General features: G+C 41.8%; 3 protein-coding genes across 5 annotated transcripts; 1 reads left to right on the forward strand and 2 right to left on the reverse strand.

The window, feature by feature from the left end:
* The first annotated feature begins 60 nt into the window (after window positions 1-60).
* iqcb1 (IQ motif containing B1) lies at window positions 61-9,803 on the forward strand. Of its 2 annotated transcripts, XM_042080591.1 has the most exons (14): window positions 61-188; window positions 324-390; window positions 469-634; window positions 743-860; window positions 969-1,062; window positions 1,322-1,421; window positions 1,645-1,820; window positions 2,175-2,284; window positions 4,428-4,555; window positions 5,041-5,183; window positions 6,011-6,159; window positions 6,537-6,668; window positions 8,039-8,195; window positions 8,616-9,803. In XM_042080591.1, exons 3-14 carry the CDS (start codon window positions 513-515, stop codon window positions 8,879-8,881), a joined length of 1,695 nt encoding a protein of 564 aa, XP_041936525.1. In that variant the 5' UTR covers window positions 61-188; window positions 324-390; window positions 469-512; the 3' UTR covers window positions 8,882-9,803. The 2 variants fall into 2 exon arrangements, with proteins under 2 accessions (XP_041936525.1, XP_041936524.1); XM_042080590.1 differs by having other exon boundaries at window positions 70-390.
* A 276-nt stretch (window positions 9,804-10,079) lies between these two features.
* On the reverse strand, window positions 10,080-18,464 carry tbx19 (T-box transcription factor 19). The gene is made up of 8 exons (XM_042080593.1): window positions 18,053-18,464; window positions 16,740-17,004; window positions 14,072-14,206; window positions 13,462-13,523; window positions 12,447-12,508; window positions 12,150-12,326; window positions 11,297-11,441; window positions 10,080-10,871 (listed from the first exon to the last, which is right to left on the reverse strand). The coding sequence occupies exons 1-8, from the start codon at window positions 18,277-18,279 to the stop codon at window positions 10,634-10,636; spliced, it is 1,311 nt and encodes a 436-aa protein (XP_041936527.1). The 5' UTR covers window positions 18,280-18,464; the 3' UTR covers window positions 10,080-10,633.
* On the reverse strand, window positions 15,342-27,971 carry sft2d2b (SFT2 domain containing 2b). 2 transcript variants are annotated; one of them, XR_006026767.1, is made up of 9 exons: window positions 27,722-27,971; window positions 27,042-27,131; window positions 25,987-26,072; window positions 23,065-23,146; window positions 22,881-22,916; window positions 22,618-22,676; window positions 21,734-21,763; window positions 21,096-21,286; window positions 15,342-15,359 (listed from the first exon to the last, which is right to left on the reverse strand). XR_006026767.1 is itself a non-coding variant. In XM_042080598.1 (8 exons), exons 1-8 carry the CDS (start codon window positions 27,785-27,787, stop codon window positions 21,247-21,249), a joined length of 489 nt encoding a protein of 162 aa, XP_041936532.1. In that variant the 5' UTR covers window positions 27,788-27,971; the 3' UTR covers window positions 19,685-21,246. The 2 variants fall into 2 exon arrangements, 1 of the variants encoding a protein (XP_041936532.1); XM_042080598.1 differs by lacking the exon at window positions 15,342-15,359 and having other exon boundaries at window positions 19,685-21,286.
* Window positions 27,972-27,989: the final 18 nt, after the last annotated feature.

Consider the following 27,989-nt stretch of genomic DNA (forward strand, 5'->3'; position numbering starts at 1 on the left):
CCAAAAGAAATGTATTTAATGTCGCACAGTAATGATGTCACCGTTGCTTTAGAAACCAGAGGAGCGTCTCGCGCACCAGCCAGAAGGATTAGCTTCTCGAGATCCTGTGGTCAACTCGGCTCTCGCGCTGAAAGCTATACATTTTGTTTAACGATATGCATGTTATGTCCGGAGCTGTTTAAAAGCATGTAAGTGCGATATAAGCTAATTTAAATATAAATACATTTTAATAACACGCACAGTTGTCGTACAATTGGCAACGTAGCTAGTTATTGTTAGCTAACGGTAACAGATGATAAAACAAAATGAATCTCGACATTCAGGCGTTGGTTACAGCAACAAAAAGTAAACCAGAGGATGCAGTAGAGGACGTTTTGGCGAAGTTATCGGGTAAGAAGATTCACTCTACTTTCTCATGACCGTTTAGCACTGGCAACATGGGCTAATCCCACCGTTTTTTCATAACAGAATGTTTAGGAAAGCAATCACTGCAAGCTGAAGAGGAACTGGAGATGTTCAAGCAAGACCTGTTCAACCATGGCATAATGGATTACTGTTCAAGGGCTCTGACGCTCAATTTTACCAACTCTTATGGAGGATACAAAACTGCTGTACAGATTGCAGATATTCTAAGGTAAATTAGGCACTGACTCTTTATCGTTGATGAAAGAAGTGTATAAGCTTTATTTTAGTTAACTACTAGAGAAACGTGTAAGTTATTTAACTCTCTTTTATTTCACAGTGCATGCTGTGTTGGTATCGGCAGAGTCAAGAAATCTAAAGCCTTCCACAAGTTTCTGCCAGTGGTGGTGAAAAACCTTTTCTCGCTCGCGGACTCCCTTATGATGAAAGCTCTGCGGGTAAGTAACGTTAACATTCAAACATGCCATGGCCATGCAACAGATGAGATGAGATTCTTGAAGACCACGTCTAGTTTATTCGTATGAGCCATGGTTTCTCGTTTAAAGGATAAGAGTGAAATCGAAAGGGCTCGTATGTTCCGGAAGGTCATGGGCTCCATAAGCTGGCTCCTGAGGGCTCACCATCATCTTCTTGCACATGGTAAGAAGTGGGTATTTTCCACTATCAAGAGCTTGGTATCATTATCCACATTGGCCTACATGTGAATCTGAAAATTTGTGATGTTATTGTTAATATTATTATGAGTAGAAATATTGTTTGTTTTTTTTACTCCAAATCTCATGCTGTGACATCAAAACACTAAATGCATCATATCACTACATCAGCAAAACACTACGAGTTGTCTTCATTTGACCTTCCCACGGACCAGAATTCTGACAGACATCTCTTTTGCCTGTAGTTCTTAATTCCAAACACTATGAAAACATCCAGTTGTCTGAGGATGAGGACGTGGCTGTGGCCTTGCTGTCTCTATGGTTGGAACTGCTCGGTATGAAAAGGTAGGGTGCAGTGTTTTCCATAACCAACCTTTATTTTACACAGCAAACACCCTTCACATGTACAATGAAAACTAGAATTAGGGGGGCAACATGTATCATGTATCATCATCATCATCATACTTTGCAATTTGTTTGGCAATGGTAAGTGTGAGTAACAGAAATACTTTTTGAGAAATGTTCGAGGCAAAACCTGGGAGTGTTTCAGATTAATTTCCTTCCACAGCTCCAAAGTCTTTGAGGACATTGGGGACCAGGCTTTGCTTGCCATTATGGATGACACCGTGTACAAGATGTCCAGCTTTCAGAATCCAGTTATTGGCCGCAGTTCAGTGAAGATTCTGATGCACATCATGAATCATGATAGCAAAATGATTGAAGTTATTGTAAAACGTTACAAAGGTCAGTGACCTTTTTTAACATCTGATGGTGGTTTGTTGCTTTAATACATTTTTTGTAATTGAAAATCTGTATTGTATGTATCTGAGATGTAATGTTTTGTGTTTTCACCTGAGGGGGTATGCTACGAGATAAGATAGTTGAGTCTAAAGCCAAAGTTGTATTCAAATTCAGCAAACAGAGGCAAATGATTTGTGGCGAATGCCTTGTTGCTCAACCTTTATTCACAGTTTTAGTCTTAAAAATGTGTGCATAAAAATGTTGAAATTGAAAAGTTTAGGGAAAACTCTTTCGCCTTGAACGTTCACCTCTGTTTTGACAGATCATTATCATATGTATTCTGGGTTGGTTGTTTAGGCCTGGCTGCATTGGCAGTGAAAGACTGGAGAGGCAAAGGCTTCGACCCTGTGCTGGATCGATTTGTCAGCCTGCTGAAGTCATCACCCTTCCGACGCACTGCGACCAAGGTCAGGGAAGACCCAAACAACACACAAGTTTGTGGGCATTGACCTATGTAGGCACTTTATATACAGTCTATGCTAACAACAGTAAGTAGGCCTAGCTAACTGCCAGCAATCAGCATAGAAAAGTAGCTTACTTCATATGTTAGGCTTATGTATATGATATAGCATTGACGGTCCTAAACCCTCCTAAAACCCATTGCACTGTCGTGCTTGTCAAAGTTTGGCAGTTACGTTGGCAGCAGCGTTTGATTGATTGATTAGTTCACTTTTTCAACATTATTGGGTCCCTGGATATGTGACAGGTCAGGACAGGTGTAACTTGAACTGTTTGAATATATTTTCATGATTTGATGTAGCTTACCTAATATTTGAGGCATATCATTGAAACAATAAAAGTCTATTTTATAATAGGTCTCAGGGCTTAAAATTCATTTTTCAAAATGGGGGGGAATTCCCCCCTTAGGTTATTCATGTAGGGGGGATTTACACAATTTGGGGGGGGGGGGATCGATTCTGACACCAAGTCAAGAATTGCGATTTCAATACTTTGATACTTTTTTTAAAAAAGTGTTTGATTTTGGGGCCCCCACCACCCTGACGTCATCAGTAATATATACTGTAGTGGGATCATTCACAACAGTGGACATCCTAGATTCTGCTTGACTCTCTCCACACACACAAACACACACTGAAAATGATAGCTTATGTGATATGTTTCTATCATATATTTTTTAATTCATATAGAGTGTATTTATTTAATAATGCATTTTTTAAAGTATAGCATTTTACTAGTAATTACTAGTAGCTAAACATATTTAGTAATTTGAATGCCTCATATTGACGTTTAACCTATAACACTTAGGCATATCTTTAATGTGGTGTGTAGGTCCAATTGAGTGCACATTGGTGATGAGTAGGTGTAATTGAGTGCCTGTCACTTTAAGAAAATACCTGAGAGTAATTCTATGGAGTAATTAGCCCCCCTTCAACCTGACGGTTTTAGGCTGTAGTCGCTAGTGAATAAAAGTTGTGCATAGTGCGGTATGTGTATGCATGTGTATGTTTTCTATGTCATTAGATACAATAAATGTTCAAAAAACTAACATGTCGAAGACAATCTTTCTGGGATCAAGTGTTGACGTGACCTGAGCTAGCAGGATAGTTACCAAGGAGCTCTTTCCAGATGCAAAAGTTTGCCATGGTAGCGTAGCCTATTTGCGTAAGCGCAAAGTGGTTCTCTCTCTCTCTCTCCCCGTGTGTGTGTGCGTCTGCATGAGGCTATGTTCAATTCAACTCGGTAGTTGATCAGTCCGGTCAATAGCACCGCATTCACGCCACTTAATGATTAGGCTATATTAACGTCATCAGACAGGCTGTAAAAGTCTGTAAGGTGTAAGGGTATTTCTCGCATTATGATGGCTAGAGTTACGGGACTTGAACAAATTATGCGCAATACCCGCAACCCCGCAGTGAAATTTAAGCCCTGGGTCTACTAGAAATATGTATTTATTTTTATTCGTATACATTTCATCTTAGCCTACATCTGAACGGTTTATAGAATATGTGGCTTGAATGAATGCAATGTCTATTTGTTTGTTACAAATAAAACTCGAGCAGTTCATAACTAGTCTATTGTAGCTTATTTTAAAATGAAAACTTGGGTAAATCATCATGAATTTGTATGATTTGGCTATGACTTGACTTGACTTGCTTGACCCAAGCTACAGTATGACTTGACTTGACTTGCTTGACTTTCACAAAAAATGACTTGGACTTGCTTGAGACTTGAAGGTTAAGACTTGAGACTTGCTTGTGACTTGCACATGTGTGACTTACTCCCACCTCTGTGAAAAGGGGTCAACAAGGTACAGTAAATAGTGGATATAACAATAACACAGCTTAGGCAAGACCATTATTTAAGTACAGTAATGTCCGCCACTGGCCACAGCACCCCCCATCGGGTGCTTTTCTTTTGGAAGTTTTAGTTGAGTTCATTGAAATCCTGGAATGGTCGTGACATTTTTAAATCCCTTTTTCCAGTCTTGGAGAAGTCATAATGGTCAGTAAAGAGTCAGGAATGTAGGTCTAATGAAATTAGTTGTTCTTTTGTGTGTGTGTGTGTGTCTGTGTATTTTTGATTCCTCAGGGTGAGGATGTGGCAGCAGAGCAGGAGAGGGCAGCGTGTGTGATCCAGGCTGCCTGGAGGGCCCACCGGACGCGAAAGAGACTGAAGAAACTCCCACGAGCCATCAGCAGACTGCAGAGGAGCTTCAGGTGAGCTCGCTTGCCTCACCTGACACACTCATATTCATAAGCATGTGATTGGTCTTGAGCACTAGAGGGTGCACTTAATTGGTTAATATCTCACGTGGTGTACAAGTGCTTATAAGTCATACATTGCAAGTAGTAATTATATGATATTATATTATTATAATATTATATATATATATATTATATTATTATTATTATTATATTATTATTATTATTATATATACAAGGAAATCAGTGGAGTAGACTGCATTACTGTTTCAGTTCCTTTTGCTGATTCAAAGAAACATTTGGTTCATTTGGTCAGGATCCCTGTTTTAATAATAGTAAAAGAAAACACAGGGTGGGGGGTGTATAGACATCAGCAGTTCTGATCTAACTTGATGCAAAAAGAGTATAATTTATAGTCTAACTTTCAGACCAACTGGGACACATGTTCACTTTGGTGTGTGTGTGTGTGTGTGTGTGTGTGTGTGTGTGTTTGTGTTTAGGGAGAGGAAACGCAGGGAGGTGGCACAGCAGGAGAGGAAGCAGGCAGAGGAGGACCTGCGCATGCACATGCAGCTGCGCAGACAGAGAGCCAACCGCATGTTCCGCCAGAGGCAGCTGCAGCTCATGGAGATCCTCCCTGCAGGTAGCACATCACTGTCGCTGCGTCTCGTATGGCACACTTCTGTACTTGCAATGGACCCTTTCAAGAGAGTTCCATTATCAGCATCATAGTTGGCCCCACAAGACTTCCGTTTTAACATTCCATATGTTATCTTAATGCAGAGGAAGTAGATTGGGGCCCAAATAGAACGTTCAAGCATTGTTTTTGTTTACCTTGTTGAAAGGGTCTATATCTAAATTGAGTGCATGAGTGCATTCATACTGAAAATTCTGACAACACAAAGGGCACTGCAAGTCCCCGTATGGGGCACTCATAAACCTCCCTGCAGGTAGCACATCACTGTCTGCTTGTGTTTTGGATGAGCCGTTTAACTGAGGTCATTACTGTATTGCAAGGAGTAGGAGGTTCCCCGTTGTCCTGGCTAAACTCTCAACCTGGCTTGTTCCATCCTTATCATGCCCCAGTCTAATTGGTTGTTTGATTCCCCGACTCTCCCCTGCAAGCTGGTGTGCGGTTGTTATATGTGCTGCAGAACAGGAACCTGCTGGAAATCAGTTTTTTACTGAGTCAGGCCCGTTTTAAACTGTAACTTTGTTACTTTTAATACTTTCCTGTATAATAAATATGAAATGAAATGACCATACCGGCAGAAAATGTATTTATTTGGCAAAAAAAAAAGCAAGATTTTAAAAAAAAAATGGAATTCAACTTTTCAATTTCCCCATCTTTCATTTGTTTAAATAGAAAATTGAGCTGATGAACACACAGTTTACACAGACCCATGATATACAGAAGTGGTGCCTGAGGAGCTCCGTAAGCACCTGTGTCCTGTCTCTGCCCTGTCCCAGCCCAGGTGGAGCGTTACCTGGGGGAGGTGGAGCGTCAGGCGGCCCTGCTGATCCAGCGTGTGTGGAGGGGCCACCGGGAGAGACGGGTCTTCCGGCAGCGCAGATACCACCTCAAGCGCCACAAGGCTGCCGTGACCATCCAGAGAGCCGTGAGTACTTAAGTGAAGTTTAAGTAGTAAATTGTGTCTGTAGTCAGAGCTGTGATGTAGAAAATAGACTTTTAGGATTCTGTCCTAAGTGGCTTGCTTCGGTACACTCTAAATGTGTCTGTACAGTGGTTCTTTGTGAGATTGTGTGTCATGGTAAGGGTCGTGTGTGTGTGTGTGTGTGTATCTTTTCTTTTCATAACATCTGATATTTATTTAGCTTTTTTAATGTGTGTGTTTGTATATGTGTGTATTTCTTAGAGAAAGGGAGAGAGAGTTTGTATGTGTGTGTTTCTTAACTTCTATGTTTGTGTGTTTGAGCGAGAGAGAGAGTGTGTGTTTCTCACCTTCTGTATATGTGTGTGTGTGTTCGTGCACAGGTCCTGCGCTTCTTGGAGCGGCGGCGTGCCCAGAAGGCTTATGCCACCCCCTGGATGGGGCTCAGAAAGCCCTCAGACGCCAGGAGGGCTGAACTGCAGCAGGAGGTGGACGAGCACCTCGCCCTGTACCGTGTGAGTGCTCCACCATCACCATCATTGAGCTTAGTCAGCCTGATCTGCATCTATGGAAGTGCATTTAAATGTGTGTGGTCGATTGCTGTGTGTGTGTGCGCACGCATTCACTGTTGCATGTCTTCTCCTTTAGTGTTGTGGGGTATTTGAGGAGTGCTGTGCGAGATCTCTGTGTATGTGTGTAGATGTATGCATATGCTGATGAGTGAGAGGGAGAGAGTCTTGTGGTGTGTCTGAGGAGCATCATCCAGAGCTCTGTGTGTGTGTGGTCCTGATTTACCTGCTCTCTCTCTTCTTTAGTTTCGTGGCATGTCGGAGGAGCACTGTCGGGAGCTCTGTGTGTGTGTGTGTGTGTGTGTGTGTGTGTGTGTGTGTGTGTGTGGGGTCCTGATTTACCTGCTCTCTCTCTTCTTTAGTTTCGTGGCATGTCGGAGGAGCACTGTCGGGAGCTCTGTGTGTGTGTGTGTGTGTGTGTGTGTGTGTGTGTGTGTGTGTGTGTGTGTGGGGTCCTGATTTACCTGCTCTCTCTTCTTTAGTTTCGTGGCATGTCGGAGGAGCACTGTCGGGAGCTCTGTGTGTGTGTGTGTGTGTGTGTGTGTGTGTGTGTGTGTGTGTGTGTGTGGGGTCCTGATTTACCTGCTCTCTCTTCTTTAGTTTCGTGGCATGTCGGAGGAGCACTGTCGGGAGCTCTGTGTGTGTGTGTGTGTGTGTGTGTGTGTGTGTGTGTGTGTGTGGGGTCCTGATTTACCTGCTCTCTCTTCTTTAGTTTCGTGGCATGTCGGAGGAGCACTGAGCTGTGTGTGTGTGTGTTGTCCTGATTTACCTGCTCTCTCTTCTTTAGTCTCGTGGCGTGTCGGAGGAGCACTGTCGGGAGCTCTGTGTGTGTGTGTGTGTGTGTGTGTGTGTGTGTGTGTGTGTGTGTGTGTGTGTGTGTGTGTGTGTGTGTGTGTGTGTGTGGTCCTGATTTACCTGCTCTCTCTTCTTTAGTCTTGTGGCGTGTCGGAGGAGCACTGAGCTGTGTGTGTGGGTGTGGTCCTGATTTACCTGCTCTCTCTTCTTTAGTCTCGTGGCGTGTCGGAGGAGCACTGTCGGGAGCTCTGTGTGTGTGTGTGTGTGTGGGTGTGGGTGTGGGTGTGGGTGGTCCTGATTTACCTGCTCTCTCTTCTTTAGTCTCGTGGCGTGTCGGAGGAGCACTGAGCTGTGTGTGTGGGGGTGTGGGTGTGGGTGTGGGTGGGTGGTCCTGATTTACCTGCTCTCTCTTCTTTAGTCTCGTGGCGTGTCGGAGGAGCACTGAGCTGTGTGTGTGGGGGTGTGGGTGTGGGTGTGGGTGTGGGTGGGTGGTCCTGATTTACCTGCTCTCTCTTCTTTAGTCTCGTGGCGTGTCGGAGGAGCACTGTCGGGAGCTCCACACCAGCACCCAGCAGCAGCTGCGGCAGTGGCTGAGCACCAGGGAAGCGGCGCAGAGAGAGGAGGAGCACACACAGGCCCTACTGGCCCAGATCAACACTGACATGGAGCTGCTACTCAGTACGGCAACACACAACAACAACCAACAAACCAACAAACAAACAATAGCAACACACAGGGTCACAGACAACAGCAAACAAAACAAACTAACACACAAGGTCACAAACAACACCACCTACCAAACAATAAAGCATCTAGATTTACGTTTTTATGATATGTAATATGGAAGATATTTTAATGGAATGTGATGGGGAAATTATGTATATTGCCGTTTGGAAAACAATATTCAATCAAATAAAATCAAATGTATATTATTGTCACAATATGAAATTGTCAAATATTCTAATACAGAACATATTACAATAAATATATTTAAAATAGTTTAATGTTTAAAATTGGTTGAATTCACCAACATTAGTCTTTTCGTTCACAAAATAAGGTCTTTCACTACGTTCTTTCATTTTGCACCCCCCCATTCAGATGCCCCTTCCTTGAAGGAGTCCACGCCGCAGGACTGTGAGCACTTCCGGAGTCGCTCGGGGCCAGTGGCCCTGCGTGCCAAACAGTGCCACAGTGCCATGGTCCGGTCAGCCAGCCTGCCCTGGTGGAGGAAGCTCACAGAGGAGTCCACCCATGCGGACCTGTTCTGTATCCACGGCGACGATGACGACTTTGGGCAGGTGGACTTGGAGGTTGCGAGACTGTATCTGGGTGGAATACGTGAGGATGCAGCAGCACCGGAGTGATGCGGATGCGGTCCAGCTGGTCTTATCTTGCGGAGAAAAGATGGAGAGGCTCATGGGAACGGGAGGTTAAGCCACCGAATCAGCAGCCAACCAGGAAGGACTGGATGATTCACAGAACCAGATGATTGTATTCTTGGAGTGACATCGTATACGTACGTGTGTGTGTGTGTGTGTGTTCACTCGGGTCATTTGAATCTCAGCACAGTGGACTTACAACATTTGTAGGTTATTATAATGCTGGAAGAGAACTCGGTGGGTATAGGAATGGAAAAAGCACTGACAAAATGAATCAAATATCACATTCCGGCTTGTTTGTGTTCATCTTAACGATTGTAGTGGACTGTTGTGGCATCTCACGGGGAGGGTGTGAAAGCGTCATTTTCGGTTTGATGTGAAGAGTGAAACTGAAGATGCAAAGACCTCTCTGACAGTTAAACAACTCTGTCTGTTAAAGTGTTAGTCCATGTGTGTGTGTGTGTGAGTGTGTGTGACCGGGGCACTGCGGACCCATGCCAAGGTCCCTATTCACAGGATGCCAGTCATTATTTCATTACGCACATGTGAAAACAACAGAGTGGTCCCACTCAGCGCGCATGATTAAAAATAACATTTTCAAGAGGGGGAAAATATGATGGAGGTATAATGACTCTCTTTATGGACGGCTTTGCAGGGGGAGCATAAATAAGGCCCCATTTGAGCGGTGCAGGGTGGGGGGGAGATGGCATAGGCAGAGTGGAGGAGAACGAGAGAGGGAGAGGGAGCGAGATGCGAGCAGACGGAGTCAGTGCCAGGGATCTGGCATGTGGGAGACTGTCGGAGTGGGATTTAATTGGGTAACTGCAATAGCCAATTATTGGCGAGCTAATGGTGGTCTAAGTTTTACTTAAATTTCCAAATAAACAGGTTTCCTCATTTGAAATGGGTTTGCTATTGTTGGTGTTTAATTTCTGCGACTTTTCAAAATTAGATGGCTTTTATGTAAAGCACTGGGCAGGAAATTGGACATAAAGTTATTTGTTTCCTTTTGCTTTAGAATGAATGGAAATCTAAAACCTCTAAAATCTCTCTTATTTTGAGAAGCAAGTAATACATTTTAAACCATTCTTCCTGTTAAACATTTATTTTTATGAAACAATATCACCACATATGGATATTTAGCCACAGGCAAAATTCTAATTTCAATATTTACATTCCATTTCATTTAAAATTATTTAAGGCAACAGGATTAAACAGTTTTTTTGTTGTTGTAATGCACTTGTACATTTCCTCTTGTGACTGACTTCATGCATGTTTGTCTGCATGTCTGAAGCTGGTGTTGTCGTCATGCACATCCATTCAAATATTGGTCATCACATACTGTACATGGGAGTCAGATCTGCCCAAAGTTTATAGTCAAGAGTAATGCAGACCCAAACCAACTCAATGTGGCCTGAAGCATTAGGAAAACACCTCAGCAGTACATTCATATTTACTTAAGTCATGAAATACACCTGAGCACAAATCACAACACATCAAAGTGAAGCCTCACCATGTGAGAAAATATACAGACACCATAAAAATAACTATATTGAACATACTTAAGCAGGCACCGAACAATAAATAACGTACACAGGGTTGTTATCAGTGTTTGTAGATAGCCTTTGCATTAGCTACGTGTTATAAGTCTGGGAATGAAGCGTGATTTACCTGCTAGCTCCTCTAATCCATTGCAGGAGAAACACTCCATAGTAAACGCTCAGGGGCTATGACCAATCAAAATGAGTGGGTGGAGACACAAGACCAACCTGGCCCACCCAGCCTGACATGGCTTGATGGTATTTCGCCACCTTCAATACTGGTTGACCTGTGACCTTGGAGTAGGGAGCATGGTGAAGAGGAATCCTCATGCCCATCCACCCTCCCCTCATGGCCTTGGCTGCTGCTCACTGGTCCCCCTGCTGTGTTGGAAGACACACTGCAGCCACTCACCGTCCAGAGGCAGGGGTACTGACTAGGGAAAGAAAAGGTCATTATTATTATTATTATTATGAAGCTGCATTGACTGCAGTGCTGCATACTTTTGTGGCTTAATGGCTAAAGGGCCATTCACACGAGAATGAGAACTATAATGATGACGATGTGAAGAACGATATCGTTGGGGATACATGTCAGAGCGGTTTTGAGAACGATAAAAACAGCCCATCAGAATCCATTACATTTTAGCAATCACATTCATCTACACAAGGAGAGACTTTCCTTATTGTTGGTTAGTGTGGACACTTTTATCGTTATAGTTATAGTTATCTTTACTGGTGTAAACGGCCCTTAAAACTGTTGTGCATTCATATGATACAAATTATAAAGTAACTGCTTTGTCCCTGAGACTGTGACTGTCCTACATGTAATGTTTATCCTGTGTGAGGCATGGCAGTGTACCTGCTGGGTCCAGGGGAGGGTGAGGTGGCTGGTGGGATGGGTAACACGCCAAGGGCTCCAGAGGGGGACATCGAGACACCCCCCCAGCTGTCATGGCCAGAGAACACCTGTCGTGTGCCTGGATTCAGAGTGTCAGAGATGGAAACTGTGGAAAGACGAGTGTGGGTGTGAGATTGGGGGGGGGGGGGGGTATAGTAATATGACCGGTCTTTCTATTTCGTTATTGATGAATAATATGTGATTAATTTATTAATATGTGCATATCCCTAGGTTGGGAAAACAGAAGAGATGGTGCTGGTTCAGATTACGGCTATTACTTTTGTTTATCACACCTGTATGATGTCTGAAAACGTTTGGCTTTTTTTTTGCAAAAATCAGATATTACAAACATATATGTACACCATCAGCAATCCCCTATAGTTTGCCCATCAAAATGCTTCATTTAGAGTGCTAAATATTAGCATGTTTGGCTAAGTAGTTGTCCATGGTCCTGGGATGCCTATAACATGGGTGATGTACTATACACTTACAACCCCTATGGATAATGTGTTCAAAATAAATAGGAGGGGGAATATTTTGCTACGTCGGAACACATGACACGGTGGATGGGTAGGAGAGGATGTCGACCTTGTAAGTGTGGTCAGTGACGGCAGTCAACGGGACATTTTCTTTCTTTCAAACATACATAGGACAGATCATTGACTGTATATATAGTTCTATATATACAGTCTATGGGACAGATGTTAAGTTCCGAGAGCTATAGATAAGGCATTTCCCCACAGCGTGGCCAATCAACAACCAAGCCTATTTGCAAAAACAAAATGACCAACAAAACAGCCTGAATTGGTCTCACCAGAGGAGTGTGAGCGGTGGTGGAGGTACGTGGAGGGGTAGGGGGCTGAGCGGTGCCCGTGCAGGCTGGGGTAGGGCTTGTACCCGTGGTGCGGGGCAAGAGGCAGGCCCCCGGGGTAGGGGAAGTTACCCCCTCCAGAGGAGCACAAGGACTCCGGATTAGAGATAAACCAGCCACCTACAATAACACATCCAATAGCACAACAGTCAAGAATCGTAGACTTATGTGTATATGATTGCACACACACACACACACACAGACTTTACTTTTAAAGTCAAATATATATGCATAACCTACAGTGAGGGATCCCAACATGTTGATTGTCAGGAGCAGTTTCCAGAATGCCCTTTGGGTGGTTCCTGTGGACAGTGAAGGCGGAAGTACATCCAGTCAAGTACAATGTCTTTGCAACACATTGATATCAATCCACCCTATCGGTGGCAGAAGATTTACAGTAAATGTATTTTAAACACCTGCTTCTAATAAAGTGGGCTAAGCTGAGTAAAATGGAAAAAGTAATTATGAACGCGGTTATAATGATATTCAGAAATGAATGAAAGTATGAGATGGAATGCAGTATAATGTGTTGTGGGAGATGGCAGGAATGCTTCTCTAATGTGGTAATGGCTGACAGTGTTAGCACATGGTTGTGACTGGATTTAGGCTTCCAATCGAATGTGTGTGTGTTTGTGTGTTTGTTTGATGGGCACATGCTTGTACGTGTATGCATGTGTGTTTAAAATCCCAGGAATCATTCCTTGTATAAATGTCTGTGTGTGTGTGTGTGTGTGTGTGTGTGTGTGTGTGTGTGTGTGTGTGTGTGTGTGTGTGTGTGTGTGTATGGTTGAATGTGTGCAAGTGTATTATCTCAGATACTTTAGAAGCTTCCTTTTTCTCTCTCTCCCTCTCTTTCACACACACACACACACACACACACAATCATGCACACACACTTCACACTATCTCTCCAACGAGCTCCTTGCTCACACAGATCACCGGACGCTTAAGTGTTTAATAATGATACTCTAATTGTTTTGTGATTTCACATAGTCACACTAACTTCCCTTCAGCATTTTTCTCAATGATATCATCTGCCCTATTGTTACACTGAATAACACACTGTATTTGCCCTAGAGGAATGCCCAAAATAACATAAAAACACATTTAACACACTCTTTGATACTGATCTCTTGTTATTTGGTAAGGGATGTCTCAATTGTAAAACATATAAAAAGAAAAGAAATGGGCTAGCTTCCAGCAGAGAAAACCAATTGTACTTTACCCAGTGAGATCTGAATGTAGTTGTCTGTACCTTTCTTTGGCATCCAGAAAAGCCTTTGCAAAAGGATTATGTTTGATCTTCAGAGCTGTTATCTGTCAGAAGAAGATTGATTATTTAGTCGTAATTTTTGTTAATGTACTAGACATAAACAGTCTCCCTTGATACCTTTGTAACGCTACTCAGTAACATACTTCCTAATTGAAAATAGGCATTCTGTTAGCCTGGGTGAACTTAGACGAACCTGTTAGCAAATTTGAATATGCGCTGCAGTTCGGTCTGGAAAGGATCCCTTTGACGTCCGAATCACCAAAAACCCAGGAACATGTATTTTCTATGGCACTGAGTCAACAATTGCATTTAAAACCTTTGTTAAGAAAGATATGATTGCTGCACTTCTGAAATTATTTGTTAAGAGTTTAATGCATAAATGTAAGTTTAATTTTACAGTTTGTTACCCCCCTGGGTGTCAGGACGTTCGGAAACGGGGGCCAATGGGATCCTTTCCAGATGGAACTGAAGGGAAAAATCCAATTTGGTAACAGGTTTGCCTGGGCTCACCCAGGCTAGCATTTTGTATAAATATAAAAAAAGAGTTTGCTTGTTTTGCTTGTTTGCTTGTTTTGTTGTAGATGTTGCTGACCTCCTCATTCTGGTAGGCGGTGACTGCGATGAACTGGGTGTCCACAAAAGAAATATTGGTGACCATCCGGTGGTTGCCCCCAACACGGACTATGTGGATCTGTGGCTCATATTTATGCAGGGAGTTCAGCATTATCTGAAACACACACGCATGCACGCAGGCACGCACACACACACAAGCACACACATACAGAACCAACGGAATTACAGTTAATATACAAACATAGACCAACACACACACTTTTTCATGATGAAATAATTTTAGAATCAATTAATCAATTAATTTACATTTCAGCTCAAAACACCTAAATGTTAGTATCAAATATTCCTTAAAAAAAAGTAGTCAATAACAATAAATATGATGAAATCATAACAGTAATTATTCAATCACATAACTAATAACAAGATATAGTAACACATAATAGCATAAATAGAAAAACTATAAAGAAATACTCTCTGTATGAATTAATTATGTAAACATACAATTAGTGAGTGAATTATGAGAGCACGTAGCCCATCAGAGCAGTGCAGCACACAACAGTGATGGTGTGCAGGTGTGAGCGTAAGTATGCAGGTGGATGCTGACAGGGTCTTCCTCTCGGGAGCTGGGTGAGTGGTTTAGAACCCAAGCACTCTTAGGGGGCGATCAGACAGGACACGCTTTGCCGTTTGTAAAACGCGAGGTGCACTGTGTTTTTAATTTTTTTAAAAACGCAAATGACATGGGGCGCTTTCCCCCTTTGAGTTGAACTTTTTTTAGTTAGAGGCGCTCAGGACGCCTCTGCAAAAGCACGAAGGCGCACAAAATGTGAGGCGCTCTGGGCGCATAAGTAGCGCACAAAACGCTTACTGCCAATAAATAGATAGATAGATAGATAGATAGATAGATTATAGGGAAATTAGATTAGATTAAGGGAAATTATGGTGTTACAGCAGCAATTAATAATATAAACATATATCACACATAAACATACATACAAGTTAAAAAATAAATACAATTGGATATGGTCTCCGTTGAAGAGGTTGTAAACTGTGCATTGTCTCTTAGCATAAGATTTTCTCATGACACAAAGGAGAGTTTTTGTAAATAGTTATGGCAGTGGGCAGGAATGATTTTCTATAACGGACCAGATTTTGTTTATTTTTGTGTATAAGTGTATTTGTTAGCATCTACTGAAAAGTAAGCTCATTTTCTTGTGGCTGTGTTAAGGCTGAGATGGTAGGACTCTGTGTGGGCAATATGTGTGTTTGTGTGTGTGTGTGTGTGTGTGTGTGTGTGTGTGTGTGTCCTACATGATGGAAACGCACCTGCCAATTAAACAATTATGCAGATAGAAGGATGGGAATACAGGCGGGAGAGAGAGAGACAGAGAGAGAGAGAGAGAGAGGAAACAAACTGTTTTCTATTCTAATTGAGAGTTTTACTTCACCTTTCACATCACAATGGCTGATGAGAAGCACACACTCATCTGCGTGGCACTGAGCAAGCGAGGGCTTTTTCCCCCTGTGCCCCCCCCCCACCAATGCCTCAATATGTTGCCTTTTTTGCCTAAGGACTGATGGCGAAATTAATTTTACATAGATGCACACACAGACAGACATGCACAGACATACACACAGAATCTCTCTCTCACACACACACACACATACACACAGAACCACACAAGGGTAATTACCATAATGCTCAACTAACCACAGCAATTATTTCATTTGGAGCTAGTTCTCACTCTCTCCAGTCTCCTGCCTGCCAACACTGCATTTAAACTGGTATGGGGGGGGGGGGGGGGGGGGTGGTAGTTGTTGGTGGTGATGGAGGTACGTGTGGGGTGAGGTAGGGGGGGTATAGGTGCTAGATGCTAGTGGCTACCTCATGTAAATACTGTGATCGCTTGGACTCATGAGCCGTGTCTGAATGGGGTGTGCGGCCGGGTGGCTAAGCGCCTCAAAAAGAGCCAGCGAGCGAGGGGCACTGTGCACCAAGGGACCGAGGCGCACTCTCTTTAAACGGCAGGAAGTCCATTAACATAGGGAAAAGGGGGGGGGGGGGCAATTAAGAGATGTTTATTCCAGTTTACATGCATGCCCCCACCCTCCCCAGAACAAAAAGGCTCCATGGGTGAAGTGGGGGGCTGTGCTCTAATTGTGTACGTAAATGCACACTTGATATTTTCCCTGAAGGCCGGAGAAGGGCCTTGATTAAGGGTTGTGAACGAGGCTCCTAAAAGCCACAAGTACTCCCGAAGTCTGAAAGGTTATCAAAGACAATAAACAATGCAAGGTAATTTCAGCAGCTTTCTGAGCAAGCACAGATGATGGCTTTGGATGGAAAGATTAACCTGTTTCAGACAAGAGAAAAGAAAGTCTGTGTCAACGTCCCCTTGTCTACACAGACAAAAGAGACAGAGAAGGAAAAGGGGAGAGGTGAGTGAGAGAAAGAGAGATTCTAACATTTTGATAGTGAATCATTGGTCTTGAATGTGAATGCCTCAATACCTAAGCCCTAGCAAAACACTATATAAGCAATGTCAAGTCTGTGGAACAAACAGACAGACAGAGACAGATAGATGAACAGACAGACAGATAGACAGACATACAGACAGACAGACAGACAGATAGACGAACAGACAGACAGACAAGAGACAGACATACACCCTTCCCAGCAGATGCACCTGGCCATTTCCATTGAGCTTGTTGGTGAGCTTGACCTTGCTGAAGGACACGGGAGCCTTCATCCAGTGGGCACCAAAGTTGGGCGAGTCGGGGTGGATGTAGACGCAGCTGTGGCTGTGGGGTTCTGGCTTGCCTGCCGGCACCCACTCCCCGTTCACGTACTTCCAGCGGTGGCCGTCGGCCGGGATGAAGTCCAGCAGGAAGGAGTACATGGCGTTGGGGTCCAGGCCTGAGACGCTCACCTTCAGGACTGGAAACATCCGCCTGATTTGGGTGTAGGGGGAGCCAAAAGTGGGCAAAAGTATGAGAAATGGGGCGCTGGTAGTAGATAATCTTCCACACACAAAAAAAATCTACATTCAGTTTGTTGAATGACACATATGCAGCACACACACAAACATATTCATACATAACCTAGGATACACACAAGGACACACACACATACACATTCATAAAAGCGTAAACACACACGAGCACACACACAAAACACACCTGCAAAAACTTCATGAGGAGGTGTCTGCTGGTGATTGTGTTTGCATTATTATTATTCACGTTTATTTTGGATGAAAACAAGTTTCAAGTGTAGTTGTTGGGAAACATGCAAATGGAAGGACACCCACCTGCTGCCATGGCCCTTCACTACACCAAGCTGGTCAACACACCCTTCAATATGCTGCACGCCACGGCAGCCCCCATCCAAATAAATTACTCCACACTGTCCAGTGAACAGGGCCAAGGCTAATCATTGATCCCGTAAATAAATTAATTTATTGGGGAAAAAAAGTCTGAGAGTGATAGTTTTTTTGAGTGCCACAAATTATTAGACTTTTCAAGTGTGTGTGTTTTTTTCTCCCCGTAGGCAGTCACTGAGGAGGCTATGTAGACTGTCTATTCCGACTAGTTTAATAATCTCATGTGGCACTGATAACTTTCATCAATCATCAACCAAGTCTGTGAACGCACAATCCTGTATCTGCATGGGAGAGTATGTTTTACTTTTCATTAAAAAAAGAAAAACGAAAGACTGGAAGTTGCGCACATTTCAAATACTTGCTTTAGTCAATGTATAAAAGGTGCAAGTGGTTAGGTGTGCTGAAATAATATTTTGGTTAATTGCACGTTTTCCGACTTTAACATAACATTCTTGAAATCATTAGGTATTTCGGCTCAGAGGATGTTTTTTTTTTAGTAACAATGCTTGGAAACAACCTCGTCGTTTGGCTTCTGATGAGGAGGGACATTTGCAGTCTGCTTAGCGAGTTTGAAAGAACGTTTTGTAGAAGATTTGTTGAAGAAGAAAAATAACACTCACCTGCCATTCTTAGTCACTATCATTTCGTTGGTGACTTCTTTGAATTTCCTCCAGAGCTCTGCCTCCTCCAGACTCACTTTCAGTTGCTTCTCTGTGGGATCGCCCTTCTCCCGACCGGCCTGGAGTTCGCTCTCGACAACGCTGAGCAGCCGGGTGATACAGCAGTCGTTTGCGCCACCGGCCCGACCACCCACCCCGCCATCTCCCATACTTGCTTCAACCTTCATAGAGAAAGTAACTTCAGAGGAAGTAAGTGTTAATCTGACCTAAAGTCCCGTTGTTTCGCAAAAAAATGTAGGATGACAATGCCAAATTAGGCTCCCCTTAACGTTGTCATTATATTGCAATTTGAACGAGCGAGAGGTGTGTATTGTCGTAGAAAAGGATAATCATCTCGCTGAGATCTCGCATTTTTCACAGATATATGTAATAGGAAGACGCTGGCGCTCACTCCCACGGGAAGGGGGGCAATATGATCACGTGATCAGAGGCTTGGGCACGACATGGAAATGTGGTTACTTTCTTCTGACAGTATGGTTAGAAATCCACCCATGTTTTAACAACTTCATATGTACGTTTAACACGTTTATTTTCTAAAGAGATTTTGTGATTATTTATGAAAAAAAAAACCTTTTTTTTTGTTTCTGCAGTTTATTCATTCCCTTTAGTTTTAGACACGAATGGGAAGAACATGTTTATGTTCATAAGGTGCACACATATTTTCCCCACTAACTTATATGAGTTACTGTAAAATATCCTACCCCGAAATATCCAACAAATATCCAAGTCTTTTTGTCTTCTTTTTCAGAACTCTGGACAGCGACTACAGAGAGACGTCCGGCAGGCTAAAAATCAAAACGAACTATTTCCCCAAATGTCATGTTCGGCTAATCTAAAAGACGAGTTGGTGGTTATGTAGATAAAACCTGTGGGCTAAAATAGTAAGGAATATATACATTTCATATTACCAAGCAGCACAATAATTCAAAGGTTTTGATATACAGCCTACGTATCAAAATTTAGGAGACTATTCAAAATACAAAATAATCCCAAACATAGAAGACTGACTTTTATGTCAAGCTAGGTGTTTCGACAGACTAATTCCACACTACGTCTGAAACAAGGTTAGGGGTTAAGAAACTCCATGTCACCCTAGACTACTGTTTACGGCGTAACTTTGCGCACGAACGAGTCACATTCGAGCAAGGGTCCAGTGTTGCATAGGATGAATGACCCACTAAATTCAAACATACATCGATAACCCTTTTGCACAATATGCGAGTCAAGAGAGACAAAAAAGCACGCGTTGTGTTCTGGTTTTCTGTTGAGAAAAAAGGAAATCTGAGACGCCCCAGGTAAGGACTGGAGACCGAAGCTCTCGCAGCTGCCGCAATATTCTTCTAATCACTGACTGTTCAGACGCGGAGATTAGAGGATTTGCAGACTTAAGGCACATAAAAGGTCTCTTCGGGGGACATCTAGAAGCAAATATGAACAAACCATGCAGAGGCTTTAAACGCGCACCAATCAGTGACCTTTCGAAAGCCACCCAGCAGAGAGCGCGTAAACGGGTGCGCGTTTCGCCGTAATCAACTATGGGATGAACAGAAATCAAAATGCTGACTCTTAACCTTGTTTGCAAAGTAAGTATTTATTATACTGAGTAATTCGCATTTACATTTCTCATCGAGTGTAACAAAGTAGGTTTACTTGGATAAAGTTAAGAATATATATTAGAGCCCTTGTCAACTATGGAAAATATGGACCCCTTCTTTCACCTTCACAATCTGGACTCAGAAATTAGTTATTTGATTCTAGTCACAATTAAGACATAAAACAACCGGTAGGCTATTAATGTCTGAGAAAGGAGAGGAAAATGTGCTTTGCACGCTTTCATGAATTACCAAAGCCTTTTAAAAAATGGTACATAAAACCTACACTAACATCTACACAATTTGCATTTGACAGAAAAAGTAAATTCAGTCGTTATTTATATTTGAAACAATTTTAGCAAAATAAAAACATTTTATGCCACATTACAAAAACACACTCATAATCAGCTTAACATGATTAAACACAGACATAATTATAACCATGTACTTAAATATGAACACGTACATATCTAGGGAAATGTGTTTAGCCCACTTTTCGGTCTCTACCAAAACCAAAATGTACAATGTACAAATTAATTCTAATCAAGTCACACTGAAATTATTGGGTCATAATAACACAATTATGCCCGAACTGCACATGATGGATCTGGAATCTTGGAGGGTGGAGATCAAGTCATAACAAACTACTCACACTTTTCCAAGAAATGTAAATGACCAAGAGCACAATGAAGAAAGTCTAGTCAACAGCTCAGCTTATCTTTGCACCTCTAATAAATGTAACTGATGTTACAAATCTGAGATGATCTGAGTAATTGTTCTAATTGGCCCTGCTAGCCAAGTGAAATGTTCATCTGAAATAAAATACATTCCAAGTAACATTCCCTTTCATTACTAGATGGTAATGAAATAATAAAATCATTATCATACAATGAAGATTTTAGATTTTGGAAATATACAATATATAAAAGCACAATGTATTAGAAATGACCAAAGACCACGAGTCTGTGAAAAATGTATAAAATGTAGGACAGAAATGACTAAGCCCCAATGAGATACAGGTAGCATTAAGTAAGTTTCAGACATTCTAGCAGCTAGCATTCATCTGAGACTGGCTGTACTCTTACAGTGTCCTTCTCGCACCTCTTGCTGTAAGATGACCACCACTAAGTGTCCTTAGGTATGTGTTTGTTTGTTTGTTTGTTTGTTTGTTTGTTTGTTTGTGTGTGTGTGTGTGTGTGTGTGTGTGTGTGTGTGTGTGTGTGTACAAAGCTTTGTGTTTTAACACCAACACACCTCTGGAATAGGTCCAGTTGCGCAGTGAAGGAGAGGCACTGTGTGTGTGTGTGTGTGTGCGTGTGTGTGCAAAGCTTTGTGTTTTAACACCAACACACCTCTGGAATAGGTCCAGACGCGCAGTGAAGGAGAGGCACTGTGTGTGTGTGTGTGTGTGTGTGTGTGTGTACGTGTACGTGTGCCTGCCAGGTGGTAGGAGCGTCGGCGATCAGAGTCGTGTTCGGCACCTGGGACGTTCGGGGCCTCAGCATCCTGCCCAACCAAACACTCGACGCGTTCAGGCCCAACTCAGTTCAAACATGCCGAGAACAACTTCATCACCGCATCCCTGCAAACAACCATCCAAACAACAACCAACCACATTAACAAACAAACAGTAAGCATATATATAAACAAATAAATAAACAAACACTAAACACAAACAAGTATGTCCAGCCAGCCAAAACCGCCCACATAGTGGTCAACGGTGCCAGCAGGCAGAGGCTGCGAGTGAATGAAAGCTCTGACCACCTCACCCCTTTCAATTAAAACCACTGCTCTGTACACACTGGCTTTGTTTGTGGGGGCTGGTAAAATGGACATTTATTTAAAAAATAAATAAATAAAAAACACAGATCCCTCATTTATGCCCAAACAGACAGCTTGAGGTGTTACAAAGAGCATTCACCCATGGGGGAGAATGTACTGAGAATAGTAGTGTGTATGTGTTTCTGTGGTTTAGGTATTCATTCTAAACCGCATTAATTCAGTTTAAAAATGTAATCAAAATTCTCACCTTGCAAAAGGAATGTAGGACAAACCGTACCTGTAGCAAAAGAAAACATAGTAATAAAAACACATCGTTAACTATCTACTCTCATGCTTATGGACTTCTGTACTAAACATCACCAATATTTAGCAGACTTTTAGCATCAAAGAATCAAACCTGGGCTAACCAAATTATTGGGCAACAATGCTTCCACTGCTGGACCACTCCCACATTACTATGCCACTCCTCCAATGACCTGTTAACTTTGACCATGGTCAATGAAAGTGTGCCCAAACAGAACCATAATAACAGTGGAAAAGAGTGAAGCCATCATGAGGTAGCATCTTGAGAACAAGTATGTGATAATGTTTCCTGATGGACATGGTGAAGGAGGATGGGGATGTGGGAACAAAGAGATGATCGGTCGCCAGGTCTCAGTGCTCCATCTCTGACCCACCACAATGGGCCTTGGCTAAAAGCTACACACATAATTGCCCCTGTTGTTGCTGCAGTTGTTTTTTTTTTTAAATACATTTATCTATTCACTGCCAAATAGGCACCAGTACAAAATGTCCGGTCTATGTAGATAAATATGGAAAACAAATGCAGTTTATGTTCATGTTTTTACACAGAAGGACAAGCATCAAGCATAACTATGCGCTTCCTGTGTCTTCTTAACGTTAAAGTTAAGGATAAGAACTGGTTTTAAGCAGGTGCCTTTATCGAAAGCAACTTAAAAAAACATATCTAAAATGTTCAGCATTCATTTATTGTCTTTAGAAAGCCTGCATTGAGAGTCCAAAAGAGTCTTTGTTCCAAATATTTCTGCTATAAATAACTGGAGACAGGTCCAGAATACCATGAAGAATGGATCCCTCCACTAAGAAGGAACTAGTCATAACATAACTTACCAGGCAAAGGCCAAGAACTGGAGAATGCAGAAGAGCAAAGCAAGGCCATTGTTCTTCCACTAGTGATGGATGTAGAAAGAGATTATCATTTAAAGTCATATGTATTGGTCAGTAAAGTCATATGTATTAATGTCAGTAAAGACGATGTTTAGGTACTCTAAAAGACACTCTCTCTCTCTCACACACACACACACACACACACACACACACAAACAAACTCCCCCTCCCGATGTTTAGGTACTCTAAAAGGATGATTATCTTACCCAAAACGCTGCACAAAGGGTCAGTATGAGACATGTCTGCAGAAAACAATAGATGGGGGTCAGGATAGACATCTTTGAATCATGTCACTAAAAAGTACAATCCAAATGTATATGTGATTATATAAAGTACCGGTACATTGCTTACAATGTACTGTGTGTGTGTGTGTGTGTGTGTCCTTCTCACCAGCATAATAGCCGTAGCCAGTGCTCTAGTCTTCTCGCACATCCTTTTGAGCTGGTTTAGTGGACCCATCAGGAACATTGTGCTACACATACAGTACATATCATATAGGACATAATACAATATAATCAAGCAATATTAACATGCTGCGTGACATATGTAAGTCTTCAACTATATTGAACACACTCTGTTATAGTAAGTATGTATATTTTATGTAAGTACATTTGATTCATAAAGCACATTTAGCCCTCAGAAGTCAGGATCAGTTTTGTCAAAAATCTTGAATTCAATCTTCACACCACATTGTCACATCAATGCAATACTACAGCCGTGGCCTACTGGTTAGGGCTTCGGACTTGTAACCGGAGGGTTGCCGGTTCGAACCCCGACCAGTAGGAATTGGTGAAGTGCCCTTGAGCAAGGCCCCTCACTGCTCCCGATCGCCACTGTAGCAGGCACTGCATCGTGATTAGTGTGTGCTTCATCTCACTGTGTGTTCACTGTGTGCAGAGTGTGTTTCACTAATTCACGGATTGGGATAAATGCAGAGACCAAATTTCCCTCACGGGATCAAAAGAGTATATTAGTAGTATTATACTATACTAACATTGCCATAAGCATTAAAGCCTTTTTCTATTCCCTGCAATACACTGACAGTTAACAATACTGTTAGTGTAGTAGCTAACATGAGTGGAATGTTCAGGTGTGTATAACATTTGGTGAGGGCTAAACATGGTGCTTGAACTAAGTCCACAACATTGCGGGCTTCTTGCTTTTCTAAAACGGTTACGAGTCATTCCGTGTCAAATCAGACAAAATCCAAGAAAAAAGTTGCAGCACAGACGATTTTCCTCAAAGTTTGTCTACACAATGTTTAGGTTCCATAACTAAAACCTGTAAAATATTTTTGTTCAATTCTATCGTTTTCATAGTCTTTTTATGTTTCTCTAAAAAATATAATGCGTTGTTAATGTTGTCCCAAAATGTGAAGTCTCCAAAACAAAAGGCCATGACAATAATAAGGATAAAACAAGGCATGTTGTATTTTTGCAATTGAATTTGCAATTTTCATGCAACTGAAATGGTATGTGGGGTAGCTAGTAGGACAATAAAAATCTATGTGGAAATAGCTAGCTAAAGTACCTAGGGGTGAACGATTATGGAAAATAATCTAATTGCGATTTTTCTCACCAATATTGCGATGCGATTATTTTTAACATAACATTATGCATTAATTCATTACCTGTGAGATGAAATGTTTGCGCCGCCAAACCCCTTGGATATCGCAAATGCCCCCACTGTCACTGTACTCCAGTAAACAAAGTCCCTAGTGCACATGTGAATGGCTGTTGTGCTGTGCAGCCTAAACAGTCCTGAAGTTTTAATCGTCAGCTGGACAAGTTAACGAAGTTACCAGCCAGAGGTGCAGCACAGGGTAATTAGGAACTAGAACCAGGGACATGGCAGGTTCAAGCAAAAGGTAACGAAGAGGTTTATTTTTAACCAAAGTAGCTCTACTGATAAGACCTTTCTTGACACTGTTAGCTGGTCCTCTTGTTTACGTTTTTTGTTTCTTCAATGGTCAGTGTGAAGAGTCGGTGGCGCGTCGGCAATGCTTTGGTGACGTCATATATTGCGAAGCGTAATCGCAGCCTTTGCGGTTCGAAAATCGCGTTTCATCATATCGCGATATTATCGCAAATGCAATAAATCGTTCAGCTCTAAAAGTACCAATATTGTACCAAGTCTCATTCACAGAATAGATGGAGCTCCACTATAAAAGGAGCACAATGCTATGCTGTGTTTCACCTGAGGGGGCGCTAAAATCTATTGTTTATTTTAAATGTTTATTTTGGTATTCCCAAAACACCTGTAACTACATGCATTTATTTTGTGAATGGGACTTGATACAATACTGGTACTTTACACATTAAATATCCATATACTTAACTATTTCCAGTTTTCCACATGGTCCTAAATAAATCGATTTTTATGGACCTAATAAACTGATGTATTTGAAGAGGAAATAGTGACTGATACCAAATGAAAAAAAACAAAACTGTTTTTTTAATACCCTCAATATCACACTTAATGCACATTTTTCCGAAATCTAGGGCCTTTTCGAAAGCCAGGAGACATTTAGTACAGGCTTTAAATGGTTTACACATGCTTTTTATGAGTTGAAAATTTGAGGAGGTTAGGAGGTTAGAAAATATTTGTCAAGATAGTAATGTCCAAACATGGCACGTGTTTTTCAAGCTGTAAAAATGAAAGAATTTCAATGTCTGAAAAAAATATGAAGACAAAAGATTTGCACAGAAATATTTCACAGGCCTTGGTTTTAGGACCCATTGATGATATAGATGAAGGTTTGAACAAAAAAAGACGGTGCAGCAACCTTATCTGATTTGACACGGAATTACTCTTACTACATGACGGCACAGCTATAAGAAATATTATTCTTTTGCCAAGAAACATATTTCTCCTAGCGGAATGGTTGCCAAGCAACACAGAGATGCAACTCTAACTTCCGACCGATTTGTGGTACAGTAATATAGAATGTAATTGCCGTCAACATAAAGGATTGCAGAGTGTTTTGCAATGGCTTTGAACCATAGACATCTTCTATGACCTAAGTCAATGCTAGGGTTCAACGTGATTAAGCCAATCATAATCAAAGACTGGACCTACATTTTTATGCCCAGCAACATACACAGAAACCAGAGCAGTCAAACAAAGCAGAAAATGATAGCAAGCCATCAAACACACCATCTAAGACCCTTGTAAACATCACAAACAGCCTGATACCACTGCATTTAGACATGCACTCACATGCATACTCTCTAAAAATGGTATTACACCTTACTCCCGCACAGTATATTTTTGAATATTTATTTGAATGTTCTGTATTACAAATGAACTCACCTGGCCAGAGAAGCAAAGTTTCCACCAGTGTACAGAACTGCAAACACAGCCAGACCTGCACCCGGAATCCACAATAAACATGTTCCCTTCGGGTGAAATAGAAAAACACTAATTACACTAATTTATCATAACCATTATTTTGTCATATTTATAGGATAATCATTAATTTTTTGACCAGAAAAGCAAACATAAATCAGTCTGGGGCCACAAAGATATCAGAACAATTTAAAAGAATTCAGTTTTAAACATCTATATTAGCCTCAGGCATATTGAATATTCGCCATACTAGGCATATATGCTGTATTGTACAGTATACTATTTTCCCTAACTGTTAATGTGTTGGGTCGTCTTGAAGCCTAACAACAATATGAAATTGTTAGACATTTTTAGAGAAAGACAGGGAGCCACTAAAGAGCGGCTAAAGGGCTGCATGTGGCCCTCGAGCCACAGGTTGCCTACCCCTGCTCTAGAACAGTGTTTCTCAAAATGTGGTCCGCAAGCTATCCCAAGTGGTCCGTGAGCAGACGTGGTAAAATATAATATAGATAAGTTGTTTGCAATATTTAACCAACTTGTATGTAAATCCAAACAGTTCTGCAACACTGCCTAATGTAAGCTATGGCAGTTTAAATCCTCTGACATAAATAAGCAAGGTGGTTAGTGAGTAGGCCTATTGTGTAGTATAGCCTACTGTTGAAGTAGGTGTTTCTTTTTTTATCGAGGTGGTCTGTGATTTTTTTTTTTTTAAATATTGGTTTGAGGTCCTTGGTCAGAAAAAGTTTGAGAAACATTGCTCTAGAGATCGCCTTGAAGTGAGGTACTGTTTAGTTGTGGTTGGAGAAGAGGTTTTAGGCCAGTATGTGTGCAACACACTGTTAGTCAGCACACTGTTTGATATGTGACACAAAAAAAGTTTCCAATGTGATTATACGCAGATAAAAAAGATTCATTGCTGAACACATAAATTAATTATTATTTATTATTAAATGAATAGCAAGATCGATGCATTATAATACTAAATGAAAAAGGTTTAGGCCTACTGAGTGACATCTTACCAGCACAGAGCAGAGAACGCCCAGGACAAAACAAATAGCAAAGCCCTTGACACGGGTGCCCCAGCTCAGGGTTGAGGCATCGTTCACGGTCTGTAAGAGTCACACCCACAGTTTTAAAGCAGTTCATTCAAGACAGTGCCAGTGGCTGTCCTGGACCCACACACACACACACACACACACACACACACACACACACACACACAGTTTTAGATGATAATATAGTCTACCCCAAGTCTGAATTAAGATTTGTATAGATAGTCTAAAATAGTTTCAGCGTTTTTCACAGGGCGTAAACCTACCACCCGCACACATAGCCTAGCCTACTTAAAGCTGTTCTAGCCTACTTAAAGCTGTTCTAACTTTCTATCGTTCTCGGCAACCTGACTTGGCATGCATGGCAAAGAAGGGGCTCACTCATGTAGCAGCCCAGGCCCACTGCTTTTGTGAAACATTTTGACTCTTGTCGTTTAAATCAAATGTGTATGTCAGTCACACTAGAACGAATGCATGGTCCGGAAACCACTCAATCAAACAAGCACATATGACAAATTGAGTTGAGTTCGTAGGCTATGCCTTTCCTTTGCAAACTAATGCACGCTATTCAATAGCCCCACGTAGCCAGCCAGAGAGTAAACAAGCTGTAGCATAGGCAAGGCAAGGCACTTGGAAGCGGCTTGTACCTGTAATATGTTGCTGTCGTCATTAGTACCATCTTGTCCACTCAAAACTTTTTTTAATTTGTCCATGTAGGTCCAGGCTAATCAACCTAATTTCCACTTCACGCCAAACTCTTATCGTGTGCTTCGAAGCAGCAATGCACGGGCATGGAAAAAAAACCTAACAGACTGAAAACAATGACCAATGTCTGCCTTTTCCTGGTCGAAGTACAACAGGTGAATTCGAAACCTAGTCGCATGTAGCCACAGTAACAGTGCGCTGTGTGTACGT

Source organism: Alosa sapidissima, chromosome 23, assembly GCF_018492685.1.
Source record: "Alosa sapidissima isolate fAloSap1 chromosome 23, fAloSap1.pri, whole genome shotgun sequence".
NCBI lineage: Eukaryota > Metazoa > Chordata > Actinopteri > Clupeiformes > Clupeidae > Alosa > Alosa sapidissima.